Genomic DNA, 12,118 nt, shown 5'->3' on the forward strand with positions numbered 1-12,118 from the left:
GTTGAGAGGCGACGAGCCCAGCTTCTGCTGCCTGCTGGGTTGGTCCTTTACCGGGGGATGTTGCATCAGACTACGGCCCCCTAAGCGAATTTTCCAGTTGTTTATCTTCTTTTGGGGGGGCGGCTAGTAAAAGTTCCGGCACCAGTTCGTGCGCGCGGAGGCGCGGGAGCACGGATTGCCAGCACAGATTGAAGCGTCCCACCCCTCCGGCTCTGGGGCTGAGGGTGATCGCGACGTGATGGATCCTGCAAGGAACCAGACCAAGACGGCGAACACGCCCCCAAAGGCGAAGACCCGGACAGCTCGAGGTTCTGACTTCATGGTTTTCCTCCCAAGCTAGCGGAGAACTTCAGCCAGGAAAAGCGCGAACCGGTTCGTGATGTCCAACGTGTCTCGCGTTGGTTGACGTTGCTAGCGGCCTAGTGCCAGCGCTACCAACTCCCCCGCCAGCCAATCAGGCAACAGGCATCAATAGTCTTGGAGAAACTAACAACAGTTTGCCCATGTAGTTGCAAAGACAAAAACCCCCCGAGCAGGAGACTGGGATACGGAATGTCGGATATATACGGAGCAGTTCCTCGATCTGCATCAGCCAGCGTTGAAGTGGGAACCTACACCCACTCCCATAGATGACATCAAGCTCGTGACAGCAAGGTCAGCACCCAAGACCCAGGATGCCCCTCCCCAGACCCCAGATTCGCCGAGTTCGCTCTCATTTCAATGGGAGTTGTTGGGGGCTGTCGAGAAAATTTGCGGCCTACATGCTGAGTTGTCGAGGTCAAGATCACATGCAACCCGAACCTCCTGAGCTCTCTCATAACCAACCCACACATTCAGGCCAGACTCGGGCCAGATGACCTTTCCCGCTGGCCCGAGCCGCCAAACAGTCTAATCTCGAAACACACGTCTCGCCGAGAAAATGGACTACTCCGCTGTCCGGCGGTTCCATCGGAGCAGCAGGCAGCAGGCAGCTGGTCTCGATGCTGAAGAGCAGGAAGCCGGCCACGATGAGCACCGGGCAGGGCTGGCACCTTGGAACGGGTGTATTTTTGTCGACGGAGGACATATCGAGTGACGTCCGGACCTGGATGTGAGAACCAGCGGGTTTTTGGGGCGAACGTGAGAGAATATGCGCTCTGCAATGCCAGCCAAACCCGTGATGCCCGTCTTGTCGGTGAGACACTGAAGAGCTGGAAGGAGGGCTTCCAAGCGCGTGGCTCGCACGTTATCATCTCCATTCATCTCCATTTTCTTTTCTTTTTTTGCTGGTTGCAGCCACAATTTTGCAGGTTTTGGGAGCCAGCCATTCTCTCACACAGGTGGCATCTACATGTCGCTTGCAACGCATGGAAGTGGCTGCAGATGCTCAACACAGGTTCCAAATGTCGCAGAGTGGGCAGGCTCAGCATATCAAACGTGACCGGTTGGTGAAAGGCCCGGGACAATTCTTGAGGTATTTTGAATCATGGCAAGGGCGCTGGGAAACCCACCTTGATGATCTAGCACTAATGACGACGGACAGACAGGCAGGGGAAGGTGAGACGGACAGGTCAAGTGATCATCATGTGTGACATCTTATTTATTCTACCCGATTAAATATTAAGAAACCCAAAGGTGACAGCGCGTCCCAGCTCTTGGTTTGTGCTGCTGTGATTCCCTTTACACAGTCAGATGATGGCGTTGCCCTGAATGATCCGTCGTCTCTCAGGTCTCATTAGTTCGTGGCCATGAAAATCCCAATACTCCTGTTCTGTTCAAGCCAAGTTACGCCATGCTAATGATATACAATAAAACACGTGGGCCGTACGTGGGGTGAAGATCGCCCCGTCAGCAACACATCTATATACACAAGAAACCAGCTTCACCGACGGTAGCGGGGGATCGCACTGGCGGTGCCATTCCACTCGGGGTATTTGCTGGAGTGCCACTCTCCATCGTCGTAGCTCTGGGCAGATGTGGGGACTGGAGCAGGCGCGGTGACGCTGATGATGCTGGTGATAAAACTCGATGGCAGAGGAATGGTGTTAGTCGGCTGCACCAAGGTGGTTGGGTAAGTGGTCTCGTAGACCTGGCTTGGTGTTGGGATGGGCGCGAAGGTCTCCGCAATGCTCGTGCTGGGGAGAAAGGCAGATACTGAAAATGACGAGGATGCAGCGTCCGGTTGTGGAATGGATGATGGCGACGGCTCTGTTGGTGGGATGGATGATGGCGAAGGCTCTGTTGGTGGCGGCGCGCTGCTGGAAATAGACGCGACTGGTGTTGCTGTCGACTGCGAAGGTTCGACCACGACCGTGGAAGGGCTGACGGGCGGTGCCGGTGACACGCTTGAGACCACCGGGGTTTCTGTTGGCGGAGGAGGCAGAACCACGGGAGGGGTTGAGGATTCCAGGGGAGATGACGGTGCTGGGCTGGGGATCTCGGAACTCGACGGAACGTACGCCGTAGTAGATGAGGGCGCAGTAGGCTGGGGGGTTTGTGATGTAGGCGCTGCAGAAGAAGATTCTGGTAGGGCAGAGCTTGACTCTGGTAGAATAGAGCTTGACTCTGGTAGAATAGAGCTTGAAGGAGGTGCAGCGGGTGGTGTTGGGGTGGTTGTCGGCGGCGAAGGCGTGGATTCAGGGGTAGGCGTCACACTCTTGTAGATGGTGATGGTGGTCGGGGCAGGATTGGCCGTGCCGTCGACATTGACGATGACAAGGGATTTGGATGATGTCTGGGTAGTCTGTACTGCAGAGGAGATCTCGATGACAGTATCAGTGACCCTTTCCGTCACGGTCGCCGGGATAGCCGACTTGGTGACGGTGATGACTGCGGGACTGTCGGTGCTGGGACTTCCCTCAACGTTGACGACCGAGTAAGTCTTCGTTGGCTTCGCATCACGGAGGTGCAGCAGGCGGTCCAGGAGAGGGATCGCGTTGGCGGCGGTGGATACGGAGAGGAGCAAAGGGAGAGGAGCAGAGGGGCGCATCTTGACGATGGACCAGCTGATGCCGGTGACTTTTTGGGTGGTAGAGAGGACGATGCTTGCTTGCTTGATGCAGGTTGAAGAATGGCAAACACGCGGGAGACGGGATGGACGGTGGATATCAGTGTCGATCGGATACGAAGAACACGTGTAGGGTTCAAGAGGAAAACTGGAGAAGCAAGAGGAAAAGCAAACAAACCGGGCATGGGAGCCATTGTAGTTTTACTGCGCTGCACTAACAAAACGCGGATGGCTGGTAAGGAGAAAAGTTGGCGATGGAAATGTTGGTGGTTGGGAGCTCCAGGCGCATGTTCCAAGGCGGTTTGGAGCAATCCAGGGGTAGAATGGAGGGGTAGTTGGCTGGTTGGCCAGGCCTACAAGGGTCACCAAGGGCCACCAAGGGCCACCAAAAGACGCCGATGGCGGGGGTGGCTCGTGGGGGGACAGGTGCTACAGTGTACACCCAGAGTGCCAGGAGGGGGACGAGAGGTGGGCGGCCACCAGGCACACGCTGGAGATTTGATGGTTCGGCTAGCATTCCGAAGCGGGTCTAGCGCGACCGATAAGAGAATGGCTAGAGCAGAGTCGCGATTTCCAGCCACCAGCCACCAGCCACCATCTCGCAGTTCATGTGCCTGTGCCTGTTCCTGTTCCTGCTGCAAAGCGGCTGAGATGTAGGAGGCGTCTGGGCCCTGAACGGAACCATCAAACCTTGAGCTACATTATCAACATAAGTGGGCAGATGCAAGAAGAACGCAAATGTCAAGCGGCAAAAGTCACCAGGGGATGGCTGTCAGGTTGGGATTGGAGGCACACCTAGTTGGCCTTGGCCTCGGTCCATCATCAAGGAATACGCGGGCTGCAAAGTGGACGATTACATAAGAGAACATCACATCCGGGTTTAAGTCGGGGAAGCCGCCCAGGCACCAGGATATGACACTAGGAGGGGCAAGATGAGGATGTTTCGTGGCTGTGCACGCGACGTCAATCGGGTATCTCGTGCATTAGCGCCCCTGCACTGGGGCTATGGCTGTGGCTTGCCCCCTGTCCTGCACTGCACTGCACAGTCTCCAATTTCCATAGACCAGACGAACCTATCGCCGCCTTTCTCTTCCACTCTGCCGCCTCTGACATTTGTTTCTGCCCGGTCCACTTCCAAAGCTTCTTCCATTCTCCAGAAACAGCGCCAGCACCACTGAAGTGCAGGGGCAAGGGAGCGCTGACCCCGGCGTGCAGGCGTCGTGCAGGTCATCGTAGGGCGGCAGGGCAGCATTTGAGTATGCTGATCGGTCCCCGTCCCCCTCGTGTGCATTCTGCGACGTTCGATACTCTAATACCGGTACCTCTGTCTACGACTGACTGTGCGTACCTCTCACGATGTTGATGTCACCATGCCGCGCTGTATTCCGTCTGAACTGTCGTCGCCGGCGCTGAGCAGCATTTCGAGCATCTCCACGGACAAGTCCGTCCGTCTCGGCGCTCCCTCTGTCCTCGCATCGGACTGCGACTCTGGCCAAAAGGAAGCGAAGCGACATCGCTGCCCCCTCTGGCCGCTGTGCCGTCTCGATTACGCATCTCTGTGGCGCGCATCGGCAGTGTGACAGGGTTGGTGGCTCGTGCAGTCAGCATATTTGGGAACTTCTGGTCGCTTTCTGTGGACCTGGCCATGCTGCCCAAGACGCCGAGACTTTTGACTTCTCCATGACGTTGGGTCCCTTCTGGGCGCGTGCCGACTAAGCCACCACACTCGCTGGGCGGCCATCGTCAGCCCAATGATTATGCCTTTCCTCGTGCGAACGTGCTGGTCCGCTCGGGTCCTACAGCTGAACGCCGGAACGAGGGATCACCATTGCACTGCGCTTGTCCCTTCCCAAACACGCAATTCTTCGCCTCACAGCCACAGCCACTCCTGCTGTCCCGTTGCCATCGAATCGACCCCTCCAAGACACCTACGCCCAGCTTGCCCCCCCTCCACGTACCTAAGCTTTTAAATAAGCTAAGCTGCCCAATCCATTCTCCAAGCATTCCATCCGACTTTCCCGTCTCTTTGCATCTCGTCGCTTTTGCTGCCCCGCAGCCAACCTCGCTCTGCATCTCTGCCTACCTACCCCGCCTCTGACGCACACAAGCTCCGGTTCTCCCGACGTCGACACCCGCCGCTTGGAGTCGGCGCGTCGCATTCCATACAATGTCGTATCCAGGCTACCAAGGCTACGGCGCCCGTTAGTCGCATCCTCATGACTTTCCTCCCTCGTACGTGATTCTAACAGACAGTAGAGCCGCATGGCCAGGGCTACGGCCAACAATACCCCCCACCTCCTCAGGGAGGCTACGGCGGTTCGCCTTATCCTCCCCAGCAGGGCCATTATCCCCCTCCCCAAGGTCCGCCCCCCGGCCAGTACCCGCCGCCGCAACAGGGCGGCTACTACCAACAGCCTCCTCCCGGTCAATATCCCCCGCAGGGAGGACACTACCCTCCTCCCCAAGGCCCTCCGCCAGGCCAATATCCGCCGGCCGGCCAGTACGGCGCGCCTCCTCCGATCCCTCCCTCGCCCTACGGACACTCGCCTGCACCCGGTGGCTATGGCGCACCGCCCGGTCCGCCGCCCAGCCAGCAGTACGGTGCTCCTCCGCCTCAGCACTACGGACCTCCCACGCCCGCATCCATCGGCTACGGCCCGCCGCAGATCATCCAGTGGGACGGCACAGCAGACGCGACCACGGCGCGCAACGCAATGAAGGGTTTTGGTACCGACGAGAAGACGCTCATTCGCTGCCTCGCGACCAAGGACCCTCTCCAGATCGAAACGATCCGGGCTGCCTACAAGAGAAACTTTAGCCGCGACCTCGAACAGGACATCAAGAAGGAGACCAGCAGTTGGTTCCAGAAGGGTCTGGTATCCGTCGCTCGTGGCCCTCTTCGCTCGGACATTTACAACCTGTTCGAGGCTATGGACGGAGCTGGCACGAAGGAGAGCGTCCTCAATGATGTCCTTCTCGGGCGGTCCAACGCCGACTTGCAGGCCATCAAGAGCGCATACCAGAGCACCTTTAAGAGGAAGCTTGAGAACGACGTCAAGGGCGATCTCAGCATGAAGACGGAGCGCCATTTCCTCATTGTCCTCGGCGCCAACAGGGCAGAGGACTCTGCACCCGTCGTGCCCCAGCAGATTGATTCGGACGTCATGGAGCTGTACAAGGCCACCGAGGGCAAGGTTGGCACGGACGAGATGCTCGTGTGCAGTATCCTCAGCACCCGCAACGACAACCAAATCCGTGCCATCAACCAGGCGTACGAGCAAAAGTTCCGCAGGAAGCTTGAGGATGTCATCAAAAGGGTAAGTCGGACGTTTTCCTGTCCCTGCGACCACGTTTCAACACACGATGCTAACCCGTTACGACAGGAATTCTCAGGTCACATGGAGGACGCCCTCCTCTTCCAGCTCCGCACTGCCGTCGACAAATACATGCATGCTGCTAAGCTTCTCGAGGACTCCATGGCCGGCTTCGGTACCAAGGACCACCTTCTCGTTGCGCGCGTCGTGCGATTCCACTGGGACAAGAATTTCTTGGCCAACGTCAAGGGCGCGTACCAACAGAAGTACAACCGCAGCCTGGCAAGCAGGATCAAGGGCGAGACGAGCGGCGACTACCAAAGGTTGATGCTGGCGTGTATCGGCGAGAACATTTAAGAAATGGCGCGAAGTGGAGACTCAAAGATACCCTGGGTTGGGACGGATTTCCCGTGATAATTGGTGCTCGGGGAAAATGGATGGGACCGGCTGGCCATGCGCCGCCTCTTGATGAACTGGCTTGATGACTCCAAGGCTATTGGTTATGGTTTACCGTATGCTTATTAGTAGCTATTTTTGTAATGATACTTTTCAGGGCTCCGTTCTGAACCCGGAGCGCGACACAAATGATCTTCTGATGCAGAGTTTCTTGACATTTGTGACAAGCCCACATGATTGATCAAGACCCACGGGCTAGTGACGCACGAGCCAGTCGCGTCCCGTGTTATAGAACAAGGCCATGCATGGCGAGTTGTATACATGATGCGTTTGAGGTCTAGGACAAGACGGCGGGTTACATGCACTTTTTGTGCGCCATGTATGTCGATCGGATCTATGTATCAATAGCGACCACTGATGGATTTCATGGTCTACGCAGGTTGCAAGCTCGCAAAGCTCTGAGACCTCGACACATGCAGCTTGAGACTGGCAACGCTAGTAGTCTGGGCGGCGCTACATAGGCACACCTGCCAATGGTGGAGTGTGCCGGCGGCGCCGGCGGCCTTTGTGTTTGCGACGAACTGCGTATACGGATAGCAACGTCTCTGAAAGGGGCCCCGTTATAATGTATTACAGTTCTGCCGTTTGAACTTGGCAAACTGCTCATAGGCACGCTTTTCTGCGGTACCGTACTCTTATAGCATGGTGACATGTTGCATGGAAAGCGACTGACCAATCACCGCGGCGGAACAGGGTAATAATGGGTCCTTTCTTAACTTTAGCTCTATATTACTCTATAATTGCACCTACCTCGGCGATTACTTATAGCGCCTGGTCGCCCCTTCTTTCTCCGAATTTAGACGCTAATTATTAAATTTCTGCTAATTATGAAGCAGCCCCCCCCCACTTTTGGCCCTAACTATAACTTTCTCTTCAACACTGCATTTTAACCCCCTTGCTGGACGTCTGCCAAAGTGCCTGATCAGATCGCGCATCCTCCGCGACTACTGAACGAGATCACGACTCCCGGAACGCCAGAGGCCAAAAAAAGAACGCGTCAATCGCACAATCGACGCGTCAAAACGTGCAGAGTAAGCCATCATACCTATGCGATCCGTAGGACGCAAAAATCTAACGTCTGGCCAGCTTCTATTGTGTGCTTCCGGCCAACCGCGCGCGCCTTCCATATTGGATTGATTCGGCCTTGCTCAAGAGTCACGTGGCTAGGGAGTACCGCCAGAAGTGAATATCACCAACTTCAACCGCGACATCAAAAGGTTGCACCTGGGAGTTCATCTGTTGGCCGTCGTATGCCCGCAATGATTTCGCCCATGGCCCAGCAGCAGTCTCACCCAAACGGCGCAAACGGCGCGGGTCACGGCCTTGGCCACAACCCTCCTCGCTATGGCAGTTCGGCTTCGGTAGCTTCCCCTTCAATGTATTTGAACGGGAACGGAGCAGGACGTGCTGGGACCAACTCAAACTCGCCTCCGCTGTACCCGTATTCGAGGCAGCAAGGGCCGTCTGTGTCAAAGCAAACGCCGGTGCCGGTGCCTGTGCCCGGCCATCCCAAGGACCCGAACCTGGTTGCAAATGGTATCAAGATCGCCGAGCCCCCGGTAGTCTCCTCGGATGTGCATCAAGCGCCAGGAGCAAACCCCCAAGGCAACGCTGGGCAAGCCAGGTCGCAAAGTTTCGCCGATGATTATACCAGGCTGTGCGCACTGTTCAACTCATGTGACCCAAACGCCGTCCGACGTGCGATTCGAGACAACTTTGAGAGGTGCCTGCTGGGCTCCGACTACCATATGGCTTTCATTGTACGTATCCCACTGGACCCCAACCTCTTCCTTGGTTGAGATGCCTGGGAACATTCCTATCGAACCTCGCTCTGAGCCCAAGCATTGCTGACTCTCTCTCGTATAGATGAACGTCGCCATGCACCGTGCAGATCGAGGCACGTTGCAAAGGGCCATCCGGGATTTCGGCTCGAGGATCGTGGCCGAGGGGAAGCAGGACCTGGTTGGCTTGATGAGCCCGAGTGACCTGGACGAGGTATCGGACAAGATCATCGGCAAGGCCAGCAACGCATTCCTCGACAAGGCCTTGGTGGCTCGCCTGCGCACCATTGAAGCTCGACGGCTTGTCAATGCTCTTGCACGGGCAGAGCGGCTGGGCTACGACGCGGCTGACCTCGTAGAGAATGAGCATGTCATCCCATCCCTGCCAGGCCCCGTCCCCATGGCTTCCTACCAACATCCCGCCACTGCCCCTGCCCAACCTCTGACCCCGGCGCCGGCCCAGAAAGCCGCGCCGACCGCGCCGGCAGCCGGCATTGTTCCGCGGTGTGAATCCTGCCAGCGGACCTTCCCGGGACTCTCTGCCTACACTCACGTGAGTTTTGCATTTACTGAAGAAGACAACCAAACTAACGGTTCGCAGCACGTCAAGAAGAAGATCTGCGCAAAGCCGCCTACGCCTAACGGGCCGAGCGGGGAGATATTCATCTGCTCCCATTGTGGACAGTATTTCGCGGGCATATCCGGCTTGCAATATCACATGACGAACAAGGTGTGCGGTGATTTTGGCACCGTCATAAAGGAGAACATCACGAGCACCATCCTCCCACTCGGCCTCAACCCTCCCACGAAACGGCCCGCGCCGGACAGCAATGCCATCGATTTATCCTCTGGCAGCAACAGTCCGGCACCGCAACACGTCTCGGTCCTGCCCTCGAGCACGCAGACGCCCCGTCCCGCGCCATCCAGTGCAACCCCCCGCAGCACCCAGGACGTGCCCCTCGGAACGCCGCAGGCCAAGGACATGGCCCATCTGACAGCGCATCAGATCCAGGCGTTGCAGGGGGAGCTGCGAATGGCCGAGGAGCAGTTCAAGGCCAAGATCGACGATGCGCAGAGATCAAGCAGCGACATGGACGAGGTGCAGAAGAAGGTCACGAGCCTCAAAAACTCGTTTGCCTGCAAGCAGAGCACGATTCGAAAGAAGTACGGCATCAAGCTGCGCCAGCGGCGCGGGCGCGGGGAAATGGAGGTGGAGCGCGTGCGTATGGGCATCCCCGAGGGCATTTCTCGCGCGACCCCGACCGGCGACAAGCACGTGGACAAGCGGGCCCGGCTCGGCGGCGACGGCGCCGCGGCAACGACAAAGGCCGCGCCGCAGGAGACGCCGACCAAGCGGGTCGCCGTGGCCGACATGGGCAGCGGCCTCACTGGATCCAACGCGACTGCCGCGACCACGGACCCGACCTCGGGCACGTCGCAGGCGCCCAAGGCATCGTCGCAGGCGGGGTCCGACCGGCCCTCGTCTTCGTACCAGCAGGGGAACTACCGGGTTGAAGTCCACCTACCGAGCCCGTCAAAGAAGCTCCAGTCGTCGGCGCCGGACGGCACCACGCCGGGAACAAACACGCCGCCGATACCTTCATCGGGCGGCACGATGACGGCCAAGGACCTGCTGCGGCAGATGACGGGCAACACCACGACGTCGGGCGGCGACGACGAGGAGGCCGGCTCGGACTCGGACTCGGACTCGGGTTCGAGCACCGAGGGTGACGGCGACGAGTAGAACGAGGCGGAAAAGCCATCGTCGAGCATGTGCTCTTGGTGCTTGCCGTTGCTTTCATGATGGATTATTTTGGCGCGGGGCCTGGCGAGTGGCCTTGGCCCTACCATGAACGAACGGTTACTTGCGGAATGAACCTTCGGTTGCATGCTCTGGCGTTATTTCCCGATTTGCAGCAGCCGGATACCCCCTGGTTTTATTTTTATTTTGGGAGACTTTGGGAGAAAAAAAAGTTGACGGCGTTGACATGCATAGCGGGTATGGGTGGGGATGTTTTGTATTCTTAACGATTTTTTTCCTTCACGCAGGATGCAGGCTTAGGGAGAGGGGGAGAGAGTGCTCTGAGTTGGCATCATCGCTATTGCGGCTTGCGGCATCATTCTTCATCATCATCAGTAGCAGCAGCAGCATTATCACCATCATGAGGAACATCGGGAACCTATTTCGCGCTAGGGCCAGCGCGAGACACGATAATAGGCGGGGTGTTATTTGCAAAATAGACAATCAAAAAGTAGACAAACCGGATAATAGGTTCATCTGCACATGCACATTCACATTCGCATTCACGTCTTCTTGGCCTTCTTCTGCGCCACGGCTTCCGGTGTGTGATCGCCCAAGCTGCAGGGGGGGAACGGGCGGCGGCATCAGCATGCGTGCGTGCATGAACCTTCTGTACGCCGCCCGCCTCCAATTCCAAAGGCCGGCCCGGTGGTGCAGATGGGTGGTCGGCCGGGTCCCTTTCCCCAGCTCTGGGGAGGGAAGGGGGGTGGCACGCGCTCGGCAGCAGAATGCCCACGTTTGATGGACCGCAGGTTTGGGGGCAATGGCTGTGGCGACCAGACCAGATGGGCAGGTCGTCATCGCAGAGAGTCGATGAAGGGTCGGGGGGCACACACGTACGTCTTTGACGTCGTCGTCTGGAGAAGGGGTGGCATGTGGCATGTGTGTGGCGTGTGGCAGGCGTGTGGCGCAATGACCACTTGGAGGAAGAGCCACCGGGAGGACCGTTCAGTTGAGTTGAGTTGAGTCGAGTTGGGTTTTGGTCAGTCGTCGACACCCCCGAGGCCCGACTCGGTGGGAGAAGCTCGGGGGGGCGGTTTGTGTGATCGGACGGCGGCGGGCAGGGGTGGTTTCAGTTCACCTAGGGGGGGCAGTTGCACGTAAGTTACCGTAGAAGGGGGGGTGGTTTATTTGATATTGAGGTGGCAAGTGCCAGAGGCGCGAACGGACTTTTGACTAAAATTTGATTATGGTTTATTTTTGTATTTTTTGTACTATTCTTCTTGCTCCCAATCTTCTTTGGGCCTGGTACGGGGGAAAGGCATGAGGGGCCATTCACGAGCTGGCATCTGGTGTCATTGAGACATGCAAGTGGTTAATCTGGGGATATCTCGACGACGTTGGTTGTAGGAGTTCGTTACGGTCCTTTTTATCCTGTACGTGCGTTGGTCTTAGACACCCCGCAAATAAGAAAGGCAAGGCGGGTAGAATAAGAAGAAAACGACAAAAGAAAAGGGCAAGCGAGTCCCTGGCCATTCTGAGAGAGAGAGGTGAGGAGATGAGAGGGGGGAATCGGTCGATTCTGTGAGCTGGAACCCCCCTCCCCAGCTACACAAGGGAGTGCGGTGAATTGCGTGACAACAGCCGGCGTGCCGTGCGCATCAAACTCTCTTTCTTGTAGCAAATGGCGTACCTATACCACTCGAAGGACCCATGGAAAGATGATAAAGCGGTTTGAGAAGGGGGGAGTCGGAAGGGCGCTGGGCTCTGGAAAACGAAATTGGGGCGCCGGGCGGGCAGTCAATGTGAAACGCAGGAACGGTCCCTGAATTATCTCGTC

The 12,118-nt window shown here is 57.3% G+C and overlaps 3 protein-coding genes across 3 annotated transcripts; 2 read left to right on the plus strand and 1 right to left on the minus strand.

Moving 5' to 3' along the window:
• Positions 1-2,024: 2,024 nt before the first annotated feature.
• Positions 2,025-2,968, minus strand: EsH8_I_001386 (uncharacterized protein; the record flags this gene model as incomplete). The annotated part of the gene is made up of 2 exons (XM_083268799.1): positions 2,025-2,487; positions 2,544-2,968. The coding sequence occupies 2 exons, from the start codon at positions 2,966-2,968 to the stop codon at positions 2,025-2,027; spliced, it is 888 nt and encodes a 295-aa protein (XP_083119237.1).
• A 2,185-nt stretch (positions 2,969-5,153) lies between these two features.
• EsH8_I_001387 (uncharacterized protein) lies at positions 5,154-6,657 on the plus strand (the record flags this gene model as incomplete). The annotated part of the gene is made up of 3 exons (XM_083268800.1): positions 5,154-5,187; positions 5,243-6,303; positions 6,370-6,657. 3 exons carry the CDS (start codon positions 5,154-5,156, stop codon positions 6,655-6,657), a joined length of 1,383 nt encoding a protein of 460 aa, XP_083119238.1.
• A 1,349-nt stretch (positions 6,658-8,006) lies between these two features.
• EsH8_I_001388 (uncharacterized protein) lies at positions 8,007-10,281 on the plus strand (the record flags this gene model as incomplete). Its single annotated transcript, XM_083268801.1, has 3 exons — positions 8,007-8,516; positions 8,623-9,090; positions 9,139-10,281. The coding sequence occupies 3 exons, from the start codon at positions 8,007-8,009 to the stop codon at positions 10,279-10,281; spliced, it is 2,121 nt and encodes a 706-aa protein (XP_083119239.1).
• Between the last annotated feature and the right edge of the window lie 1,837 nt (positions 10,282-12,118).

This window comes from Colletotrichum jinshuiense, chromosome 1 (assembly GCF_051148585.1).
Source record: "Colletotrichum jinshuiense chromosome 1, complete sequence".
Classification (NCBI taxonomy): Eukaryota; Fungi; Ascomycota; class Sordariomycetes; order Glomerellales; family Glomerellaceae; genus Colletotrichum; species Colletotrichum jinshuiense.